We start from the raw sequence: 21,831 nt of genomic DNA on the forward strand, positions 1-21,831 counted from the left end.
ACTGCTGAACAAAAAGAACATTAAGGCTCGTCTCAATTTTGCCAGAAAACATCTTGATGATCCCCAAGACCATTGGGAAAATAGTCTGTGGTCTGACGAGACAAAAGTTGAACGTTCTGGAAGGTGTGTGTCCCATTACATCTGCCGTAAAAGTAACGCAGCATTTCAGAAAAGAACATCATACCAACAGTAAAATCTGGTGGTGGTAGTGTGATGGTCTGGGCCTGTTTTGCTGCTTCAGGACGTGGAAGACTTGCTGTGATAAATGGAACCATGCTGTCTACCAAAAAAATCCTGAAGGAGAATGTCTGGCCATCTGTTGGTGACCTCAAGCTGAAACCAACTTGGGTTCTGCAGCAGGACAATGATCCAAAACACACCAGCAAGTCCACCTCTGAATGGCTGAAGAAAAACAAAATGAAGACTTTGGAGTGGCCTAGTCAAAGTCCTGACCTGAATCCTATTGAGATGCTGGAATGACCTTATAAAGGTGCTTCATGCTGGAAAACCTTACAGTGTGGCGGAATGACAACAATTCTGCAAAGATGAGTGGGCCAAAATTCCTCCACAGCGCTGTAAGAGACTCATTGCAAGTTATCACAAACGCTTGTTTGCAGTTGTTGCTGCTAAGGGTGGCCCAACCAGTTATTAGGTTTAGGGGGCAATCAGTTTTTCACACAGGGCCATGTAGGTTTGGATTTTATTCTCCCTTAATAATAAAATGTTTCATTTAAAAACTGCATTTTGTGTTGGCATTGACCAATGTTTCAGATCATCAAACAAATGTAAATATTAAAGTGTGACAAAAGTGCAAAATAATAATAAATCAGGAAGGGGGCAAACACTTCACACCACTGTATGTATTTTAAATGTATAAATGGTATTTCATGATATGGAACTACCACACTAAAACCACACATTCTACTAATACATTCTTTTTTTTTTGTTGCGTACTACTCTTTAGTGTTAAAATAATTTAATAAAATATAAAAATAAGCATATTAAAAATAATATTTTTTAATTTTTGCGCAAGAACAGTACCGCACGCAGTTGGGAGAAGTTATGAAAGAGTCACCTCCGCAGTGACGTCTCCGTGATGCAAAAGCTCTTATCTGCTGCACAGTGAACTTCAGTCACAACTTTTACCTTCATCAGTGTGTTGTCCCTGCGGCTGCTATTTAGCAAATGAAACGCACATGGTGAGAAGTAGGAGCACAGAACAGACTTACACACAGCTGGTAAATCCTCTCTTGATATCATTTTGTTCAGTATTGGCTGTCGAAAGAAGCGACACAAATGTGTGTCAGTCACTTAAAAACGCAAGTGATGCTTGTTTGAAGCTATTTCCCCATCAAGAAGCAACATGTGTGTGTGTGTGTGTGTGTGTGAAGCAACATGCGTGTGTGTTGGGGGGTTGTTTATTTGAAAAGGGCTCCATTGAACATTGACTCTTTGGCAGTCGATGGACTTTGCTTTGACTCGGGAGAACCTACAGTAACGCCTCTCATGTGTCATAAAGAAGCCGGACGGCCAGAAAATATATAAATACAGAGCAAAAACACCAAGACGTCCTTCTGTGCCGTGTGGACACCTTTTATGGATTATTATCCAGTCCTGCCTGGTGACACCCAAGGGTCCAAATCACAAAGCATGTAAGTACATTTCTTGCTGCAGAATCTCTGAACAAGGGATGTCCAAAGTGGGGCATGGGGGCCACCTGCTAAATGTACTATTAAACAAGATAACTTAAAATAAATAAATAAATAAAATAAGTGGAATAAAAGAGCAGTAATTTTACAGGAATAAAGTTGAAATATTAGAATAAAGTCATATTGAGAAAAAAGTATAATAAAATAATAATATAATACTAAAATAACTTTAGAAACAAAGTTAAGATATTAAGAAAAATCTTTTAATATGAGTTACATACCAAACGAATGGCGTTAAAGTTTTTGGAAAACTCGATTGGAAAATATTTTGAAAATAAAGTCAAAATATGGCAAAGTCATATGAGGAAAAAAAAACATTTAAGAGAATAAATTGTACATTTTTGAGAGGGACAAAAATGTAATTTTATAAGCATAACGAAATATTAAAAGAAAAATGACATCTTTTTTAAGTCAATATGAGGAAGAAAAAGTTGCAATTTTGGGAAAATTAGGTTAGAAAACTAATAGAATAGGTTAGAAAAAATATTTTTGATAAAGTCATAAATGAAAAAAATTGTAATCTTGAGACAAAAAGTCATACATTTACGAGAATAAATTCTACTATACTGAGGGGAGAAAACTCATTTTAGAAGTTTGCAAATATTAAAGAAAAAAAAAGTCAGGAGTATTATGAGAAACAAAACGGAATAAAGTTGCAATTTTTGTAAAATTTGGTTTGAAAAAAGCTACATTTTGTGAATAAAGTCAAAATATTCTGGAAATAAAGCCATAAGGAGAAAAAGTTGTAATCTTATAACAAAATACAAGAATCAATTATTTTGAGGAATAAAATACCTTTAGAAGCATAAAGTTGAAATAAAGATTTTTTTTTTTTTTTTACAACTCAACTAAAGAATAAAGTAGCAATTTTGGGAAAACGTTATACAAAGAATGTCAAAAATATGGAAATAGTCATCATGTTATGAGAAAAAAACATTTCCAAGAAAGTTGAAATATATGTAAATTAAAAAAGAAAAAGAAAAAAGCAAACATGGAAAAATGAGCAAAATCGTTTAATGTAGGGATTAAAAGTTAAAATATCAAAATGGCCTCTGCCTCCTTTGGCTTTTCAGTATGTGGCCCTCAGTGGAAAAAGTTTGGACACCCCTGATCTTAACGTTGCTTCCTGCCTCATTTTAGTGATTTGCCGTTCAGATTTAGGAGAAGATGGTGGGTCTCAAACCCTCAGACGTCCCACCTCCTTTGGGTGTGAAGATGGCGAGCGCTGGAGCGGCGGCTTGCATTGCCGACATCGTCACGTTCCCGCTGGACACGGCCAAAGTCAGACTGCAGGTAAGCGTGCGTGTTTTTCTCCACTGCCGTTTTGGTCCTAAAAGATGCTGCTCTTGAGTTCAGATTCAAGGCGAGAAGGCAGTGGAGGCAGCCAAGAACATCCGCTACAGAGGCGTGTTTGGCACCATCAGCACCATGATCCGCACCGAGGGGCCCAGGTCGCTGTACAACGGCCTGGTGGCGGGTCTGCAGAGGCAAGTGTGCTTCGCATCCGTTCGGATCGGCCTCTACGACAACGTCAAGGACTTCTACACCGGAGGAGCCCACAGTAAGTATGCAATTGTATTAATTTTTTTAAAAATGTGTATTTTTAACCTTTTTTTTTCTTCAATTTGTATTAAGTTAAAAAAATTTTTTTTTTAACTTTTACAAAATAAACTTTTAAAATTATTTATCTACCTCTGCATGAGCTTTAAAATGTTGTTCACACAGTTGTTTACAATGGACTCATCACCGCTATTCATGCTGACTGAGCAGTTTGCGCTTTACCGCTATTACAACATTGGTTCTGTTGCTGCTGTGTTGTGCAACATCCATCCATCCATCCATTTTCTATGCCGCTTCTCCTCATTAGGGTCGGGGGGGTATGCTGGAGCCTATCCCAGCTGGCTGCAGGCGACGGGCGGGGTACACCCTGGACTGGTCGCCAGCCAATGGCAGGGCACATATAGACAAACAACCATTCACACTCACATTCATACCTATGGACAATTTAGAGTCTCCAATTAACCTAACATGCATGTTTTTGGAATGTGGGAGGAAAGCGGAGTACCTGGAGAAAACCCACACACGCTCGGGGAGAACATGCAAACTCCACACAGAGATGCCCAAGTTGTGCAACATCTTGTTAATAATTGACCGTGTGGTCATGCACTCCATGCCATTATAAAGCTAAAAAATGATCTTGTTATATAGAATGACATTTCTCTCCAATGATTGCCTGCTTCCGCCTTGTGTCAAAATCCCTGACTGGTATAAAAACCGCAAAAATGACGCGACATGTTTGCGCAGATCCAGGAGTGTTGGTGCGTATCCTGGCCGGCTGCACGACGGGCGCCATGGCAGTGTCGTTCGCTCAGCCCACAGACGTGGTGAAGGTGAGGTTCCAAGCTCAGATGAACCTGGACGGCGTGGCTCGGCGCTACAGCGGCACCATGCAGGCCTACAAACACATCTTCCACAACGAGGGCCTGCGCGGACTCTGGAAAGGTTCTTCCTTTTCCAACTTTTTAAAATAATACATATTGTGCTTTCCGTGAGTGCATTCTCCATGTTTCATAATAAAACTGAATTACTGTGAAACATGGAGAATACACGGAAAGCACAATACATGTAGTATTTAATAAATGTATTTACTGCTCATGCACAATGTTACTTCTTCACGTTAGAAGAGATGCGATGATGGTGTCAACACCATTCTGTTAAAAGGAATATATAGCGGTCCTCCTCCATCTAATTCATTTAAAAATAAATTAATATAATCAGTCCTAATAATAATTGTCATGACTTAATTAATAATTGCCCGATTGGATAATATAAAAAATAATAAGTAACTTTTGTCGTCCAGTCCAGAACCCTCACTATTATATTTGTATTATTGTGCTACATAACTGCATATTAATATAATTATATGTATTTATATTGTATAATTATAATGAATGAATAGAATTCACTTTATTTAAAGAGTAAATTAAAAAAATACTATTTGTGATATGAATAGTATTTTAATAATTAATTTATATTACTACATAATGTGTGCATCCCTGAAATCACGTTAATCCTTGAAAAGAAAATATTATTACTATACTATTATTCAATTACAGTTAGTATTGTATGTGTAATAATGGTACAATAATATAATAGTTAATCCAAATTTAAAACATTAAAATTCTAATGAATACATTTATGAGTTAATAATAATAATAATAACATAATTGCACACATGTGACGCAAAAGCATTTGAAATATATTACAATACCAGTCTTATTGTTATATTTAATATTTTGTAACAAAAAAATAAAAATGTTAAATGTCTTGTGCAGGAACGCTGCCCAACATCACGAGGAACGCACTGGTCAACTGCACAGAGCTGGTGACCTATGACCTCATCAAAGAGGCCATCCTGCGACACAAGCTCATGTCAGGTGAGCGCACACGCACACATATATACTGATTGCTGATTGGCTGAGGGCCCACACACCCACTGTCCCTCCAGCTGATAACACAATCGTCCATACAAAGTGCTGATATGACAATTTGCGCAGACAATCTTCCGTGTCACTTCGTGTCCGCCTTCGGAGCCGGCTTTGTTACCACGGTGATCGCCTCCCCGGTGGACGTGGTGAAGACCAGGTACATGAACTCGCCGCCGGGTCAGTACAGGAGCGCTGTCAACTGCGCCTGGACCATGTTGACCAAAGAGGGGCCCACAGCTTTCTACAAGGGGTGAGCGCTCACTCTTGTCATGTTTTTTTGTGTGAACTTTCACCAATCACATAACTTTTTATTTTATTGTTTAGCTTTGTGCCATCCTTCCTGAGGCTGGGCTCGTGGAACATCGTGATGTTCGTCTCCTTTGAGCAAATAAAGCGAGGCATGATGGTCACCAAGAAGAGGTTTGAGGCTGCTAACTGAGCCTAATGGTGGAGGGAACGCACTGAGCGCTATATTAGGTACACCTGCAGGGGCGGAGGAGCCATTTTTTTTTGCTATTTTAGCTATTAAGTCCTCTTAAATACATACAGTATGAGGCCATCCCACAGCACTGTGTGACTGTAATAGCTTTTGACTGACATGAATTTAACATGGTCATTATTGTGGCTGTATTTAGCATATGCATAAACAAGGTTGTTTTTTTTTTTTACTGACTAATGTTCAATTGTGCAGGTGTGCCTAATGTTAAGTGTAAAGAAGCCCACCTGGAAAACTGCACTTTAACAAGACAAACTGCCCAAAGTTCACTCTTAAAGCAGCTGAAGTACTCATGGTGCCCTATGGTGTAATGTACTACATGTTTATATGCATCCTAAATATATCAATGTATATATTTAACCTGTTTCACACGTGCAAGTGTGCTTATTCTACATGTTCACAGCAAACGTCAGTGTGTGTGTGTGTGTGTGTGTTTAATTGTTTAAGTCAGTACATTAGAGTGGACGCGTTAAACAAAACAAGCATTTGTCACATTATTAAGGACATAAATATCAAAATCCTGAGCTGAACTTAAAGTGTTAACATGATTTAACATTTTTCTAAGAGTCTTTGGACCCACATAGCAATGCGGCTGCTGGCTCATTAAAAGAGCTCAAATTGTCACAAACCACTCACCGCCACGTCTACATCGACTTGGAATACAGGGTTTTTTCCCCGAGGTTTGTGCTTCCTTCCCGGTGTTAAGCGTTAGTTGTTAGCTGGATTAGAGCGTGAGAGACACATCAGGGTCCTTTAGCTGGGTCTGCACCATGTCATGGAATTTTTCTCTGTACTGATTGAACAGCATGATGCTTTCGGGTTCCTCTGCGATCCAGAATTTGTCAAACTCAAACGCCAGGTAGCCTGGAAGACAGGACGAGAAGCTGTGGGTACTTTGCATTACTTCATTAATTGCTATTGTTTTATCCAATATAAACTGTACATAACAATATAGGTATAGCCAATTCATAAATATTTCAATAAAATATGCAATCTTTCCATTTTTCTTCTCAGGCATCTTGAAAGACGCCTGTAAGTGTTGCTTATGCATCTGGGAAGTAACCTTTGCTACTTACATTTTCATATTACATATGACTTAGATATGACCCTAACATAGCGACCAAGAAAACAATGAAATGCCAGATAGCAATTTTATTTGTCCAGATATGTGCAGTTTTTCAGTGTCTTCAATAAGCCACAGCAGCAAGCATCGTATCATGCACTGTCTTGATTGAATAGATACACTTATTTTTCCGTCAAAACCACACATTTGTCCAAACTTTGGGTCCAATGTTTTCCTTTTTCTGCAACGTCAGCAAGACATAGCAGCGGGCAGCATGTCATGCATTGTCTTGATTGAATAATTAAGCTTATTTCTGTAACAGTGCCTGAGCCTATTTGTCTGCAAATGTCATCTATGAACTTTTTCCATGAGTTCAGCAGGACATAGCAGCAAGCAGCATGCCATGCACTGTCTTGATTGAATAGTTGCGCTTATTTCTGTGACAGTGGCATCCAAGTACAACGGCCCACACGTTTGCACGCAGATTTGTGCAAATTTTGAACCCAATGTTTTCTTTTTTTCAGCAACTTCAGCAAGACTTTGTACCAAACAGCATATCGTGCACATTGCCTTGATTGAATAAATAAGCTTATTTCCATGACAGTGCCTGAGCCTATTTGTCTGCAAATGTCAATTGTTATCAAATTTCATTTTTCATGAGTTCACCAAGGCATAACGGCACATCATGCAGTGTCTTGATTAAATACAGCAAGTACACTTATTTCAGTGACAGTGGCATCAAAGTATGTTTACCCACACATGGTGCATGGCATGTGATGCTATTTGTCCACAGGTTTGTTCCAATGTTGTCTCTTAACTTCTTCCTGAGTTCAACGAGGCATTGGAATGAGAAGCATATCATGCAGTGTCTTGATTGAATAATTAAGCTTGTTTCTATGACAGTGACATCACAGCACGACTATCCACATGTGGGGAATACATTATTTGTCCGCAGAGTTGTGCCAATTCTGTGTCCAATTTATCCTTCGAACCGAGTTGAGTGAGGCACAACAGAGAGCAGCATATCATGCATTGCCTTGATTGAATAAGTAAGCTTATTGACAGTGACTGGGGCTATTTGTCCACATATTTGTGCAAACGTCAATTTTGCATATCATGCACTATCCTGACAAACTGGCAAAACGCAGTGCAGTACTTTGCTGCCACCAGCAGAGGCGCTGTTTATTCAGTCTCAACTAGTTTGCTGTCTCAAGAAGGGGAAGAAGACCTGAGCTAAGCTTCATGTTACATCAGATTGCAGTCAAGTCAAGGCGATGTACTCACAGTAAAATTGAAGAAAATGTCGTAGCTGAGGCGTGCCCGGCACTGTGTTGTAGAAATGAGCTTTGAGAGCGCCGCTCTTCAGGAGGCTGTAGGCCATCTCCGTCAGGTTGATGCCAACGATGGCATATGAGTACCTGGAATACAATGAATCCAATTAGTGCGACATCAGGAGTACAAATTTGATGATTTGCATTTGTCCTCACCCCAGTTTAGGATGGTTAGCGTGAGACAACACCATCCGTGCTGCGTCTGTGTAGTTTTGACTGAAGAAACTGTGAAGGAAACAAACAACAACACTTTTGTATGCTTTGTGTGAGAACAAGCTGTGCCTAATGCTCGTTGAGCAGCCAAGGTCAAACTTTAATTTCCCATAATGTTGTGTTACTAATGCCATTAGGATTCGTATTCAGGACTCACAGGAGGTTAATGAGGCCCAGCATGCCCATTCCTCTGAAGTCGGTCTTGGGGTCATCCCCTTGGAAGCCTATGTCTCCCCACTGCTTGGTTACTCTGGACTCCAGCTTGACGCTCGGCATGAGTAGCTCCCAAAGCTGAGAGTGACACATACTTTGGCCATCATACAGTGGAACTGTGTTTCTTTTAGCCATAAATAAGCCACATCATTGTTGAAGCCGCAGGGTTCAAACCATGTGAAAAAAAGTCGCGGCTGATAGTCTGGAATGTATGGTATGTATTGTTAACAGTAGTTAACATATTTTTACAATTAATTGCTGGCGCTAGCTGCCGTCTCGACAGCATTTGTGTGCCTCGTCACTTAGTGGGTCGATGACAAAGTTATGTGTTTTACTGTTTTTGAAGTGGCTCTTCTACACCTGTGACAATATTAAAGATAAATGAGTAGGTGAGATGTAAATTACCTTCACATTACATTGTAACACTTAGCTGCTCACGCTAGCAGCTGACTGGCTAGCATCTACACGTGTCATCACTTGTTTATTTAATATCAGGGGTGGTTAAGTTACTTTTTCTATTGTATAACTTGCCTGTACAGTTAATACAGGTTTTTATGATGGCAACAGTTTGACCCTGAAACACATTATTTCTATTTCCATTATTTCCTGTAGGAAAATGGCTTCCAAATCTGAACAATCAGTGTATTAGCTTTGCAAACATAGTAGCACCTTGAGCAGCATGGCCTCGTGCTCTTGGTTGTTCGAGCTGAACACTTCCTTCCTGGTGTCTTCCACGGACGCATACAGGCGTTTGTATCCTGTTATCTGCAGCAGAGAGGTGTGCAGACTCTCCTTGAACCTACAAGGAAGAAATCAGATTAACAAAAAAATAACAGTACACTAAGCATTATTTTGAGAATAGTGTGTGTGTGGCATTACAGGGGATTACTCTGCACTTTGACCTTCTTCTCCTTCATGATGTGCTCCACGCATTGTTCTAACTTGTCCTCGCTGCTTTCCAGGGCACATCTTAGAAGCTGCAGAGGACGAAAAAATACTGTATAATAGCATAAAAAACCCACAACAAAACAAAAAAATCCTATGTGAATCACCACCTTATTGTGGTAGAGGAGTTTGAGTGCACGAGTGTTCCTAGGAACTATGTTGTTGCCACAAGGAGCCGAACGGGATCTCCTCCCGTAGACACAGCACATGCGGGGACAAGCATAAGGGTCCCGTCCAGTGCATATTGGGTGGCGGTCGTGGGCGGACGCCTGGGCGACGTGGCCTTCAAAGGACAAAGCTAGTTCTTGGCCGGACTCACCTCGACCCTAACTCGAGAGGGGCTGGACCTTGTTCAACTCCGGAGGTGCCGCAGGGGAGAGGCGGGGAGCTGGTGTGGGCTTATTATTAGCCCCCCAGGCTCGGTGCCTCTGTGTTGGAGTCAGCCCCTGTGAACGAAAGGGTCACTTCCCTACGCCTTCAGGTTGGGGAAAGGGTCCTGACTGTCATTTGTGCGAATGCGCCAAACAGCATCAGAAGGGTGCTGGAGAGCACCCCTGCTGGTGACTCCGTAGTTCTACTGGGAGAGTTCAACAACCATGCGGGAAATGACAGTGGGACCTGGAGGGGCGTGACTAGGAGGAACAGCCTCCCTGATCTGAACCCATGTGGTGTAATGTGATTGGACTTATGTGCGAACCACAGTTTGTCCATAACAGACACCATGTTCGAACGTAAGGATGTCCACAAGTGCACCTTTCACCATGTCACCCTAAGCCACAAGTCTGTGATCGACTCTGTAGTCGTATTATCAGACCCGTGTCCGCATGTTCTGGGCATGCGGGTGAAGAGAGGGGCTGAGCTGTCAACTGATCACCACCTGGTGATGAGTTGGATTAGATGGAGAGGGAGGATGCCGGTCAGACTCAAGAATCTCATCTGTGCTATTCACAGACGATGTAGTCCTGATGGCCCTATCAGGCTGTGACCTTCAGCATTTACTGGGGTGGGTTACAACTGAGTGTGAAGGTTCTGGGATGAAACTCTGCAGCTCCAAATCTGAGGCTACTGTTCTCAATCAAAAAAGGGTGAGAGCAAGGTCTTGCCCCAGGTGGAAGAGTTGAAGTATCTCGGGGGCTTGTTCACAAGTGAGGGAAGGTTGGAGCACAAGGTCGACAGGCGGATCGGCGCAGCGTCTGCAGTAATTCGGTTGCTGTACCGGATCGTTGTGGTGAAGAGAGAGCTGAGCCGGAAGGCATGCCCAGCTGGTAGGAGCCCCCGGGGAAGAAATGGAACACGCTGGAGGGATAATGTCTCACAGCAGGCCTGGGAACGCCTTGGTTTCCTCCTGGTGGAGTTGGAAGAGGTGGCCGGGTACTGGCAAGTCTGGGCTTCCCTACTGAGACTGCTGTCCCCACAACCAGGATAAGCGGAAGAAAATGGAATTGAATGGTAATAGCAGGAAAAAAAAAAAAAAAAACTAAAATTAAAGTTTATTAAGTAATAATTAATATATTAAAATCTTTTAAATATATTAACAATATTAAGTGCAAATATATATTCATAATCTGTAAAAAATAATCTTAAAAATAGTAATTAATCTGGGAAATTCAGTAATATTTATTATAATAAAATATATATATTTAGGATGCTCAGACCGATTGGCCACAGATCAAAATCATCCGATTTCCGTGACAAAGCACGTGATCAGCATATGTGAAAAAATGCCTTTCAACGCCGATCGCCTGTGGCTTGTACTTTTGCAGTATGCAACCTGAAGCGAGCGTCTGCCCGTCACATTCCCTCACACTGCGCAGGCGTGCCAAAGCCAAAACAATCATGTCTGCCGTGTGGGACTTACCTGTCGTTTGTGAGAGTGACATACATTTTGCACCATGCAAAACATAACACAAATAATACCTCGCCGGAGAGGCAAGTTAAAAAGCTTTAATTTGGTGCGGCATTTGGGGGGCGGCCACTTGGCAGGGTGTGGAGAATTTTCGAGGCTCGCGATGTGATCATTGGTCGGGTGGCCGCTAATGTGGCCAAACGCTGGATACGCGACCATGTGTATGTGGCAGTGGGAGGTCTAAGGCGGATAGCCCGAAAAGTGGTTGGATTAGTCAGACTGGTAACAGTATCGGCCGATTTCACTCATCGATCATCGGAATCGGCAGCATTAAAACCCCGATCGGAGCATCCCTAATAATTTTAATTATTATCATTTATGCTGCAAATGGTAAAATGTTGTAAGTTATTTCATCATCAGTCAGGCACACAATTTCCTGGTAAATGGCTTATTGATTCACATCTTTCTTAATCATTAGTTTACATCCGTATATGTGGATGTCATCGCAATACAGTATGTACATGATACAGTGGTAGCTAATGAAGTGTCCAGTGAGCATGTATACAAGCACATGTATTCATTCTTTGTTTGAATGCTTTAGAAAATGAAGACCATGGGCCTAGACAAGATGTCAAAATGTTGATACAAATCAGGATGGATCCTGTTTACAACTGTGCAACATTAGACCTTTGCACCACTGATAATTCTGATGGGTTGATAATTCTGATGGGTTTAAAGGCTCTCGCTGCGCCGTATTACATAAGCTAAACTAATAGCAAAACTCTTTACACAAATTTGTGAAAGCATATTCCCCAACATGAAATGGCTTACCTTGCTCTTTGACAACCCCAGGGAGTATTCTGCAATAGAACACAAATGAATGGGAAAATTCGAATGAAACTTCACATTTGGGATGATTTTCTCACCTGTTTTTGTTGTTCTGGTCGCTCCTGGTTTGTATCCCGAGCATATCCTCTGCAGCTCGCACGTGCCCGTTGCCTGCCTAATGAGCCACTTCAGCCAGTACCTGAGGTAGTATGTGTAAACGTATTGCCAGATATATGCCAGCATGCTTCCTAAAAGGTGAATAAAAAAATTAAAAAACAGCACAGTAAACAGGGGGTATAGATCATAATAAAACATCACATTTACAGTATAGAAGGCTAAAAAATGTTCTAAAAAAATGTAAAAATATATATTTCATGATCATGCATATACACATATATGATTAGAAATTATTTTTAAAACACATTAAAAAAAACCCAAAATCACACTAATAAATCAATTAAGAACTATATTTAGATTTTTTTTTTTTAAATTCTGATGGAATCCAGGCTTACAGACGGAAAAAATCCCCCATAAATCTAATAAACTTAATATTAAAAGGCATGTCATCATTTTGATGTTTGATGAGTTATTTACATGATTTAAGACATGTTTAATGTTAATGTTCTGGTGCCTGTCTAGTTGAGACAAGGATGATGTACTGTACATTAAATGAGCTCATTAAATCAATTAGTTACTGCGATAAAAACAATGTTGCGCGAAACAGCGCATGCGCGGTGAGGCTCGCTAACTACCATCCCGGCTGCTGCAGCAATGGTGAGCTGGGCTAGCATCGTTGCTAATACGTGCTAGCATAAACACAAACGTCTACTTGACGTTACGCAGACGTGTGAGTACACTGTCGCTTTCACTGTACTTTTGTGATCATAAACAGCTACTTCATAACAACTTTATAAACAAAGTAATTGCTTCAGTGACTGATTAATGACAGCGAAAGCGTCGTCCAGACAACAGGTTTGTCTTTTACCGGTAGCTAGCTTTGTTCGCTTGGTCTTCGCAAATACAGTATAGCTAAATTATTTTGTTGATTTGCGGCTCTTACCCTTGTTATTATCTTATCATTAAAAATCAAATGTATCCAAGCTTATCTTCAGCGGCAAGCTGTGTGTACTGTGTAGTCAACGAATGTGCGTGGACTGTTTGCAAGATGTCAGCCTGCATTGGTGTGGCGTTCAGGGTCTCTCTCGCACACACACACCCTCATGTGCAAAAATGAAGCGAGGGTTAGGATGATATTTGGACAAGTTACACCCCTAAGTGTAACATGTATATGTATAATTTTGTGATTTTTGTTCATTTGTGTAATTTGGTCAGTCAAAAACGTTTGAGATCTTAAATGAAACAACGTTTACTGTCAAGATAGTCAGTTTACGTGATGTTTTTGAACGCCTCACACGCTCCTTTTATGGGGAGGTTTTTTGCTGCAGCGCTATCTAGTGTTCAGACCTGCTTTTAAATGATTTTAATTGTAACAGCTGAACTTGTCAACTGTGCTAATTCCCAAAACAACCACAAGATGCTGCCATACCACTGTCTATTAGAAATAAAACACCTGTTTGGCCTTCATTTTGTACAAATGATTAGCTTGCTGACAATACAAAATGTATATTTAATTACCAAAGTTCAATTATATAACACAATATTTGTATCTGTTGTATATTTGGAGTATTGAAAATAAAATAAAGACACCATTCACACCGTTTGATCACCCCATTATTTCATTGTTAAAAAAACAGATACATTTCACTAACTGTGATTGTTTCCGCCTAACAACAGGAAGTCAAAGTTAATTTAAGGGGCCCTATCCTACATTTCCAACATATGTTTAAACTATTGTACCCTTGTTCTCCAAAATGTGGAAGTGCCATATCATGAGGTTGGTGTGTTTTTTTTAAGCTATCCCTGGTTTACTTTTTATGCCACTCCAAAATCTTATGAATGGCAGGGTATGAGAACTTAATGAGACTTCCACAAGAGCCTTTGAGCTTCTCACGTCACATCTATAGGAAGTGCATGTATGGCAACTTGCCGCTTCTGCTGCGGTAAACCGCTACTGCTGCTCTCTCCCATGTGTCGCTTTTTCTTGAAAATCACCCTGATAAACAACAGAGTAGGCGTGGTTGGATGAGGAGTCAGCTGAATTGAGCACGTTGGCCAAGAGGAGAAGAATGCAGATTTACCCTGTACGGTACATACAGTAACTTCACATTTATGGAGTATTTTATGAAAATAAATTTACTATAGTGTCCCACTGGGATTCAGTATCCTTTTAAAAGCCCCTGAAATGTGCAGGGTAGGGCCCCTTTAAGTGGTTCTATAGTATTTGTGTGTGTGTGTGTGTGTGTGTTCCTGGTTGTTGTTTGCCTCATTCATCACAACACTAGTATGCTCACTTGACTGCCCCCCAATGCACCTCTAACCTCGGGGTCTCCTGACATAAATGCACTGCGGTGTAATTAGAGGGTGCATGTCACTCTCCGAATGAAACTCCAGTGTGCTGACCAGTGAAGAAAGATCTCTTCATGTACGAGTCATGTACTAGTATGTACTGTGTGCTTTGAAATCCTCATATTGTGGCCCACAGCATTTATTTACTGCAATATTTCATATTTTAAAGATTTTCATTGTATTTAATTCCAAAAGACAATGAAAACAATATAATACAATATCATAAAATATTGTGTGTATAATAACTACTGTATGTAATTTTACATATCAATAATAAGGCTGAGAGTGTTTATTTGCTCAACTGCAGAGAGTACGAGACGCCCATTAGGGGTGAAGCGTTCACGAGAGGGAAAAACGTTGTTTGGACAAATGATTTTTTTAATGAAACTGAATAATACTGTATTTCGTATGCAGTATTTTAAATAGTAGGCACTTTTTTCCACACAAATAAGTGATCCATCCATTCTATCCATTTTCCTCGACTTATCCAGGTCCGGGTCGCGGGGTCAGCAGTCTCAGCAAGGAAGCCCAGACTTCCCGGTCCCCAGCCACCTCCTCCAGCTCCACCGGGGGGACACCAAGGCGTTCCCAGGCCAGCTGTGAGACATAATCCCTCCAGTATGTCCTAAGTCTGCCCCGGGGGCTTCTCCCGGCTGGGCATGCCCGGAACACCTCACCAAGGAGGCGTCTGGGCGGCATCCCGACTAGATGCCCGAGCCACCTCAACTGGCTCCTCTCGATATGAAGGAGCAGTGGCTCTACTCTGAGCTCCTCCCGGATGACCGAGCTCCTCACCCTTTCTCTTAGGATGAGTCCAGCTACCCTACGGAGGAAAGTCATTTCAGCCGCTTGTATCCGCGATCTCGTTCTTTCGGTCACAACCCAAAGCTCATGACCATAGGTGAGGGTGGGAACATAGATTGATCGGTAAATTGAGAGCTTTGCCTTCTGGCTCAGCTCTCTCTTCACCACGACGGTCCGGTACAGCGACCGCATTACTGCAAACGCTGCCCCGATTCGTCTATCGACCTCACACTCCAATCAATCCAAGACCCCGAGATACTTGAACTCCTCCACCTCAGGCAGGACCTCATTCCCAACCCGGAGGGAGCAATCCACCCTTTTCCGACTGAGAACAATGGCCTCGGATTTGGAGGGGCTGAGTGTCATCCCAGAAGCTTCACACTCAGATGCAAGCCACCCCAGTAAACGATGAAGGTCACAGCTCGTTGAGGCCATCAGGACCACATTGTCTGCAAATAGCAGAGACGAGATCCTAAGACCACTAAACTGGACTCCCTCGACGCCTTCGCTGCGCCTAGAAATTCTGTCCATGAAAATTATGAACACAATCAGTGACAAAGGGCAGCCTTGACGGAGGCCAACGTTCACCGGAAACAGGCTGCCCCGTGCTGCTTGGCCTGCCGATGCCCATCAGCTGCTTCAGGAGTCCCACAAGCCATCCATGCTTGATAAGACTCCTTCATCAGCTTGACGGCAGCCCTAACCTCTGGTTTTCACCATCGGGTTCGGGGCTTGCCGCCACAACTGGCACCCACCACCTTGCGGCCGCAGCTCCGATCGGCTGCCTCAGCAATGGAGGCACGGAATACAGCCCATTTGGACTCAATATCCTCATTCTCCCCCGGGATGCAGGCAAAGCTCTGCCAGAGGTGAGAGTTGAAGACTCGATGAACAGGAGACTCTGCCAAACGTTCCCGGCAAACCCTCACTACACGTTTGGGCCTCCCAGGTCTGTCCGGCATCCTCCCCCACCATCTAATCCAACTCATCACAGGGTGGTGATCAGTTGACAGCTTAGACCCTCTCTTCACCTGCGTGTCCAGAACATGCGGACGCAGGTCTGATGATACGACTACAAAGTCGATCATAGACCTGCGGCCAAGGATGTCCTGATGCCATGTGTCCTTGTGGACATCCTTATGTTTGAACATGGTGTTTGTGATGGACAAACTGAGGTTCGCACAGAAGTCCAACAACATCACACCACACGGGTTCAGATTGGGCAGGCCGTTCCTCCCAATCACGCCCCTCCAGGTCACACTGTCATTGCCCACATGGGCGTGAAGTCTCCCAGTAAAACGACGGAGTCACCAGTTGGGGTGCTCTCCAGCACCCCTCTGATGGACTCTAAGAAGGCTGCGTACTCTGAACTGCCGTTCGACGTGTACGCACAAACAACAGTCAGGACCCTTTCCCCAATCCAAAGGTGGCCCGGCCGGGTCCCACTGGTGAGGACTGGCCCACTGGCCTGCGAACCCCCCCACCATAAGGTCTTCTGAATCACTCTTGGTCTGGTCCGTCACCTAGGACCTGTTTACCTTGGGAGACCCTACCAGGGGCATATACTGTACTGTAGCACCAGACAACATTGCACCTAGGATCACTCGGGCACACAAACCCCTCCACCACGATAAGGTGGTGATTCACGGAGGAGATAAATCAATGATGTGTAACTGAAACAATAAAAGATGTTCAAATTTAATATTAAATATATATTATTATAGAGTATTAAAGTATATACATACTGGGGTATTTATTTACTCAACTGCAGAGAAAGCCAGGTGTATTGGGGGTTAGGAGGAAGGCGGAAAAGCTTTTATTTGTACACATGCATTTTTATGGTCATATTAAATTATGTTCTACTGTATATATTGTTCTTTTCCCCTAACCCTAACCAAATAATATTACTTAAAAATAAAATAAAATAAAATATTAAAAAAATATATATCATATGTACCGCAATATAATATGTATTATAATTATTAGTACATATTATGGGATGGAGGCTTTATTTGTACAAAAGCTTAAAATGATAATGATAAAATGATATCCCCTATGTTTTTCCTTCCCCCCCACAAATAATGAATACAATTTAATTAACTTATCTATATTACCATATCATTTGTCTTACATGTTTTTTAATGATTCCGTACAAAAGTTCATAATATTCTGTATTACATTGTATTATTTTCCCACAAATAATGTACAGTGTTACAAATAAAACAATTGTGTTGCAACTGATTTTTGAAATATATTTTTTGTACTTGACCGTGACCATTTTAACCGTTTTTTTGTCGTAGTAGTACACTGTGATGTTGCATTATCGCACCTAATAACAATGTAGGTGAATGAAGCATCCAGCACTCATCCATTCACTATCTGCTTTTTTTCTTGCTTGCTTTTTACTCTGGTGCACGGTGAAAACCGTGCGTGGACCAACCCACTAAGGGATGCCACGCACGCATGTCATTCACACTGTGTGAATGCTTTCCTTCTTTTTTGTTTGTGAAAGGCTGCATCTTTCGTGAAGCCTTTTATCGGTGACTCACTGCAGCCTGAATGTGTGCGGTGCGTCTCCTCTACCTCCTCCTCCTCCTAAAAAAAAAAAGAAGAGAGAGAAAATCTTGCAGGAGGGCGTGTCTGCATGTCATCGAGACTGCTTTTCCATATTCATGTCAGGGCTTCAGCCTCATCTCACGGACACGGATGCGCAAACTGCAACGCGCCTTAACAGGACCTGTAAAGCGGTGCTCATATCTCCCCCAACCTAAGGTAAGCCCCCCTTTCTTTTGTTTCCAGTACACAACATAGTGCTTTTTATGAGGTTGCGTGCACCCGCAAGGTCAAACGTAAGCAGCAAGACACATCAATGGCCTGTGAAGATGTTAAAGGTGGGACAGCAGTGCAAAAATACAACGCCTATACCTCACATTGCATGCATTCCTCCTTTTAGTATTATTTTTTATCATATACTTGCTGCATGCAACCAAAATCATCAAGTTTCAATTAAAACCCAAGCCGGCTGTATGCAATGACAACGAGGAAGTGTTTCCCATCAATATTTGCACTATGGTGACAGATAGGCACATGAATAGTAGGGCAGGCAGACACGGATGTTGCACTTGTCTGTTCAGTAAGGCACCTGCATGTTTTTGAAAGTGATGCTGAATGCTATATGAAAATGTCAGGATCGTTTGTGGAGAATGGTGTGTGTGTCAGTGAAATGCTTAATTAGTAATGAAGTCATCCATCATTCTGATTGTCTATCTACAGTGCAACTGCACCACCACGAGTCGTTTCTAATACTCTCGCCCTCCAATCCAGATAAGAAAACCCCCCAAATATTGTAAACACTTCCCAAGATCATGCACTGTTGCAATCTGCAATGACCCTAATTTACATACTGTCGAATTAATATCTAATGTCATTGATATATTTTTAAAGGCACTGTTTGATACAGCTCTTAAAATGACATGGTGCAGATGTACCTAATTAATTGTCCAGGGAGAGTGTTATAATTCACAACACATTTCTTCAATTTGCATGCTGTTATCCAACGTTGTTTTCTTACCATAGCTAAGATCCATTTCACCCCTCTTAAGTCTCCCATATTTATTTATCATCTTTCCAAAAAAAAGTGTCAGAGGTCCGACAATAGTGCATTGGCAGCATGTTGTCCAAAATTTAGCCTTGATACTGGAATTTAGACAGTTCAAAAGTGTTTTTAGTAAGCCCTTCTGGGAAAAAGCCTTTTTGGGTCACTTTAATGCTAACAAGCTGTGTTTGTCCACGCCTGTGTCTATAAGAAGCGCTATTGTGCACTTTATCCACTTTTTACATATACACTGTAACTCTGCACTTATCCAATGTAATAGATGCCATATATCACATACAACAACGTAACATTAATGAGTGTGACAGGAGGACGCAAATGTAATTGGGTAGCTTTTAATAGATGACATTCCATGAAAAGATACATCTATAAATACATTTGGTTTATTTCTTACACGTCATGTGTGGTATGACTTTACATGGTTGACAGTCACTGTGTTTTTCCCCTCCATAGGAGAGTGCATATTTGGATTACAACAACAAGACTCCAGCATGGGATCCAACCCAAAACGGACAGTGACAGTCCAGATGGTGCCTCAGGTGCCTGTGGTGGACCCGCTCACTAATAAGGAGTCCAACGCCAACTGGGTAAAGGAACCCGACTTGAAACTCTCCCAGGATTGCCAGAAACCTGGACGCACGACACCAGAACACAATCAGGGTCAGATCCCCAAAACGGGAACTGAGGAAACGCCAGTCCAACCCACAGATGGAACCCTTAAGATGACTGCAGACTTGTCGGCTCAGGGTTTGGTTGAGGCGGGAGGCCAGGTGAGGGATGCTAACGCCAATATTAGCAACCTATTAAGCCTGGCTGATGAAAGGGTCGTATGTAAGAGCCCCATTTCTCCATTAACCATTACTGGGAAGACGTCGCATGAGGACAAGCCGGTGGTCACAACCTCGCCCCGGAATAGCTCAACAAAACTTGACGAGTCAAGACACCTTACACTTGAAGGGAACCTGGATAAAGAAAGCACATCAACTTCAGAGATTCCAAAGGAGACCAATCACAAACGAAGGCGCTCCGTTTCTCAAGAGTTGCCCGAGCTCAACTCGAATTCCCCTTCGACTCATCGTCAAGAGGTGTCTGTGGACAAACATCAGCCAGCGGCCTCCCAGATGGAACCCTCACAGCATGTCGATACAGCTGTCGCACAACAGCAGGTCGAACCTCTGAGGAAGCTCTATAAGGAGGCCTCGACCATGACCTCCTCGCTGTCAGCCACCCCGGTCAAGCAGGGTAAAGATGCAGAAGTCCAGGCAGTCGCTAGCACCAGCAGCAAGGCTGTTTCCACCAGCCCAAGCCTGCTGCCCTTCATGCCGAATGCCGGCGCCCTCGAGGAGGTGCAGAGCCTCGCCGTCATCTACCAGACCGATGGGAGTTTAGGATTCCATCAGATGGGGCCGCCGCAGGTGAATACACTTCCAGCTTCTGCAGATCTGCGATCGGAGAGGCTGACCGTTGAGGCAGAAATGTGCCCCACCAGGAATGACGCAAAGCTAGGGGCAAAACCTAAAGAAACCACCTCATCCCAACTCCAGCCTGTTTATCAAATCAACATCGAGCATGGCAACTGGAAGGAGATGGAGACAAAAAATGTAACAAAAAAGGTTACTTCAGGACCATCTCCAACAATGGCTGTCCCTAGCAAGCCTGGATATGTTCACAAGGCCATCACAGCCCAGACTGACCTGGCGCTGCAAATGTCTACATCAACAAATATGTCATCCAAGTCAACAGAAACAAAAGGTACGAGTCCTCAAGAAAATTTGAAAGGTAAAGACTTGACAAAGGGGCCAGATTCCGGCAAGCAAAAGGAGGCCGAAGCAGAGAGAAGCGACGAGGAGGACGACGATCAGAAGCAGAAGGGAAAGAGCGTCCATGACGTTGTTTGGGATGAGCAGGGGATGACATGGGAGGTCTATGGTGCATCTGTGGATCCGGAGTCCTTGGGTTTCGCCATCCAGAGCCACCTGCAGTGCAAAATCAAGGAGCAGGAGAGGAAACTGATTGCTCAAACCTCCTTCCGCAAGTCCATCACCGGCCTGGACTCACCACGCGGCGGCAAGAAGAGCAAGCGGCGGCAGCACAACCTGTTCAGGTCTATGCTGCAGAACGTGCGGCGCCCGAACTGCTGCATGCGCCCCCCTCCTTCCTCCATCCATGATTAGAGGCTGAGCCAATGTCAGACTCCCCCACACCCCCACTCTGTCCCCCGTCCCACTCTTAGAGGTCAAGGTATTGTCCTCCGCTGGTCACCACTGCAATGCCACGTTGAAGCCGTACACGGGACGGCGCTCCTGTGAGTATCTTGGAATGTTTGTAGGCTAGAGTCGTGACATTTGTGATCAAAGGAGATCCATCGCGATGAAGTAAAAAGTATTAAATGAACAACTACTTTTATAGAAATGGGTATTTAAAAGAAGAGTTTTTAAATAACAAAGGCAATAATAATAATAGAAAAAAGCATGTATATTAGTCGCAATGTACGAAAAGAACTGCATTAAAAAGGTAGTGGATACTGGCGGGTTATGATTTGCTGTCAAACTACGTGTGCAAATACATGAAACCAAGATCACATTGGATGTTTTTGATGCATTTGGGGGGAACTGTATTTATAAGAGCCCCACCCCTTAATTTCTAGTTAGCACAGTCAAGCAAAAAACAACAAAACTGTGTATGCATACACATACTGTTACTTTTTGGTTTTCTATTAAAAGACGAAAAAACACAAGTCGAGCGTCTGTGTAGGCTCTCAGTCGTACAGGAGTTGTCCATCGAGGAAAAGGCTTCTTGAGACGTCATCTGTACTT

General features: G+C 42.5%; 3 protein-coding genes across 6 annotated transcripts; 2 read left to right on the forward strand and 1 right to left on the reverse strand.

Annotated features, from left to right (window-relative positions):
* Positions 1–1,239: 1,239 nt before the first annotated feature.
* ucp1 (uncoupling protein 1) lies at positions 1,240–6,062 on the forward strand. Of its 2 annotated transcripts, none has more exons than XM_054778087.1 (7): positions 1,240–1,652; positions 2,850–3,002; positions 3,066–3,270; positions 4,014–4,211; positions 5,045–5,146; positions 5,267–5,447; positions 5,522–6,062. In XM_054778087.1, exons 2-7 carry the CDS (start codon positions 2,877–2,879, stop codon positions 5,634–5,636), a joined length of 927 nt encoding a protein of 308 aa, XP_054634062.1. In that variant the 5' UTR covers positions 1,240–1,652; positions 2,850–2,876; the 3' UTR covers positions 5,637–6,062. The 2 variants fall into 2 exon arrangements, with proteins under 2 accessions (XP_054634062.1, XP_054634061.1); XM_054778086.1 differs by having other exon boundaries at positions 1,258–1,652; positions 2,865–3,002.
* Positions 2,153–13,327, reverse strand: elmod2 (ELMO/CED-12 domain containing 2). 3 transcript variants are annotated; one of them, XM_054778088.1, is made up of 9 exons: positions 13,193–13,327; positions 12,231–12,380; positions 12,136–12,164; positions 9,393–9,490; positions 9,183–9,312; positions 8,458–8,591; positions 8,244–8,312; positions 8,041–8,174; positions 2,153–6,557 (listed from the first exon to the last, which is right to left on the reverse strand). In XM_054778088.1, exons 2-9 carry the CDS (start codon positions 12,373–12,375, stop codon positions 6,418–6,420), a joined length of 879 nt encoding a protein of 292 aa, XP_054634063.1. In that variant the 5' UTR covers positions 12,376–12,380; positions 13,193–13,327; the 3' UTR covers positions 2,153–6,417. The 3 variants fall into 3 exon arrangements, with proteins under 3 accessions (XP_054634063.1, XP_054634064.1, XP_054634065.1); XM_054778090.1 differs by lacking the exon at positions 2,153–6,557 and adding an exon at positions 7,534–7,580; XM_054778089.1 differs by lacking the exons at positions 12,136–12,164; positions 12,231–12,380; positions 13,193–13,327 and adding an exon at positions 9,569–10,652.
* On the forward strand, positions 12,898–21,821 carry gprin3b (GPRIN family member 3b). Its single transcript, XM_054778085.1, has 3 exons — positions 12,898–12,979; positions 15,090–18,174; positions 19,469–21,821. The coding sequence occupies exon 3, from the start codon at positions 19,507–19,509 to the stop codon at positions 21,187–21,189; it is 1,683 nt and encodes a 560-aa protein (XP_054634060.1). The 5' UTR covers positions 12,898–12,979; positions 15,090–18,174; positions 19,469–19,506; the 3' UTR covers positions 21,190–21,821.
* Positions 21,822–21,831: the final 10 nt, after the last annotated feature.

The sequence above is a fragment of the Dunckerocampus dactyliophorus genome, chromosome 6, assembly GCF_027744805.1.
Source record: "Dunckerocampus dactyliophorus isolate RoL2022-P2 chromosome 6, RoL_Ddac_1.1, whole genome shotgun sequence".
Taxonomy (NCBI): domain Eukaryota; kingdom Metazoa; phylum Chordata; class Actinopteri; order Syngnathiformes; family Syngnathidae; genus Dunckerocampus; species Dunckerocampus dactyliophorus.

Coding starts and splice junctions, on each gene's coding strand:
- ucp1 (XM_054778087.1), top strand. CDS start 2,877: ATGGTGGGTCTCAAACCCTCAGACGTCCCACCTCCTTTGGGTGTGAAG. Junction 3,003..3,065: donor CGGCCAAAGTCAGACTGCAG/GTAAGCGTGCGT, acceptor TCTTGAGTTCAG/ATTCAAGGCGAGAAGGCAGT. Junction 5,147..5,266: donor GCGACACAAGCTCATGTCAG/GTGAGCGCACAC, acceptor CAATTTGCGCAG/ACAATCTTCCGTGTCACTTC.
- gprin3b (XM_054778085.1), top strand. CDS start 19,507: ATGGGATCCAACCCAAAACGGACAGTGACAGTCCAGATGGTGCCTCAG.
- elmod2 (XM_054778088.1), bottom strand. CDS start 12,375: ATGCTGGCATATATCTGGCAATACGTTTACACATACTACCTCAGGTAC. Junction 9,491..12,135: donor TGGGGTTGTCAAAGAGCAAG/GTAAGCCATTTC, acceptor CGTCCTCTGCAG/CTTCTAAGATGTGCCCTGGA. Junction 8,175..8,243: donor GCTAACCATCCTAAACTGGG/GTGAGGACAAAT, acceptor ATTGTATTCCAG/GTACTCATATGCCATCGTTG.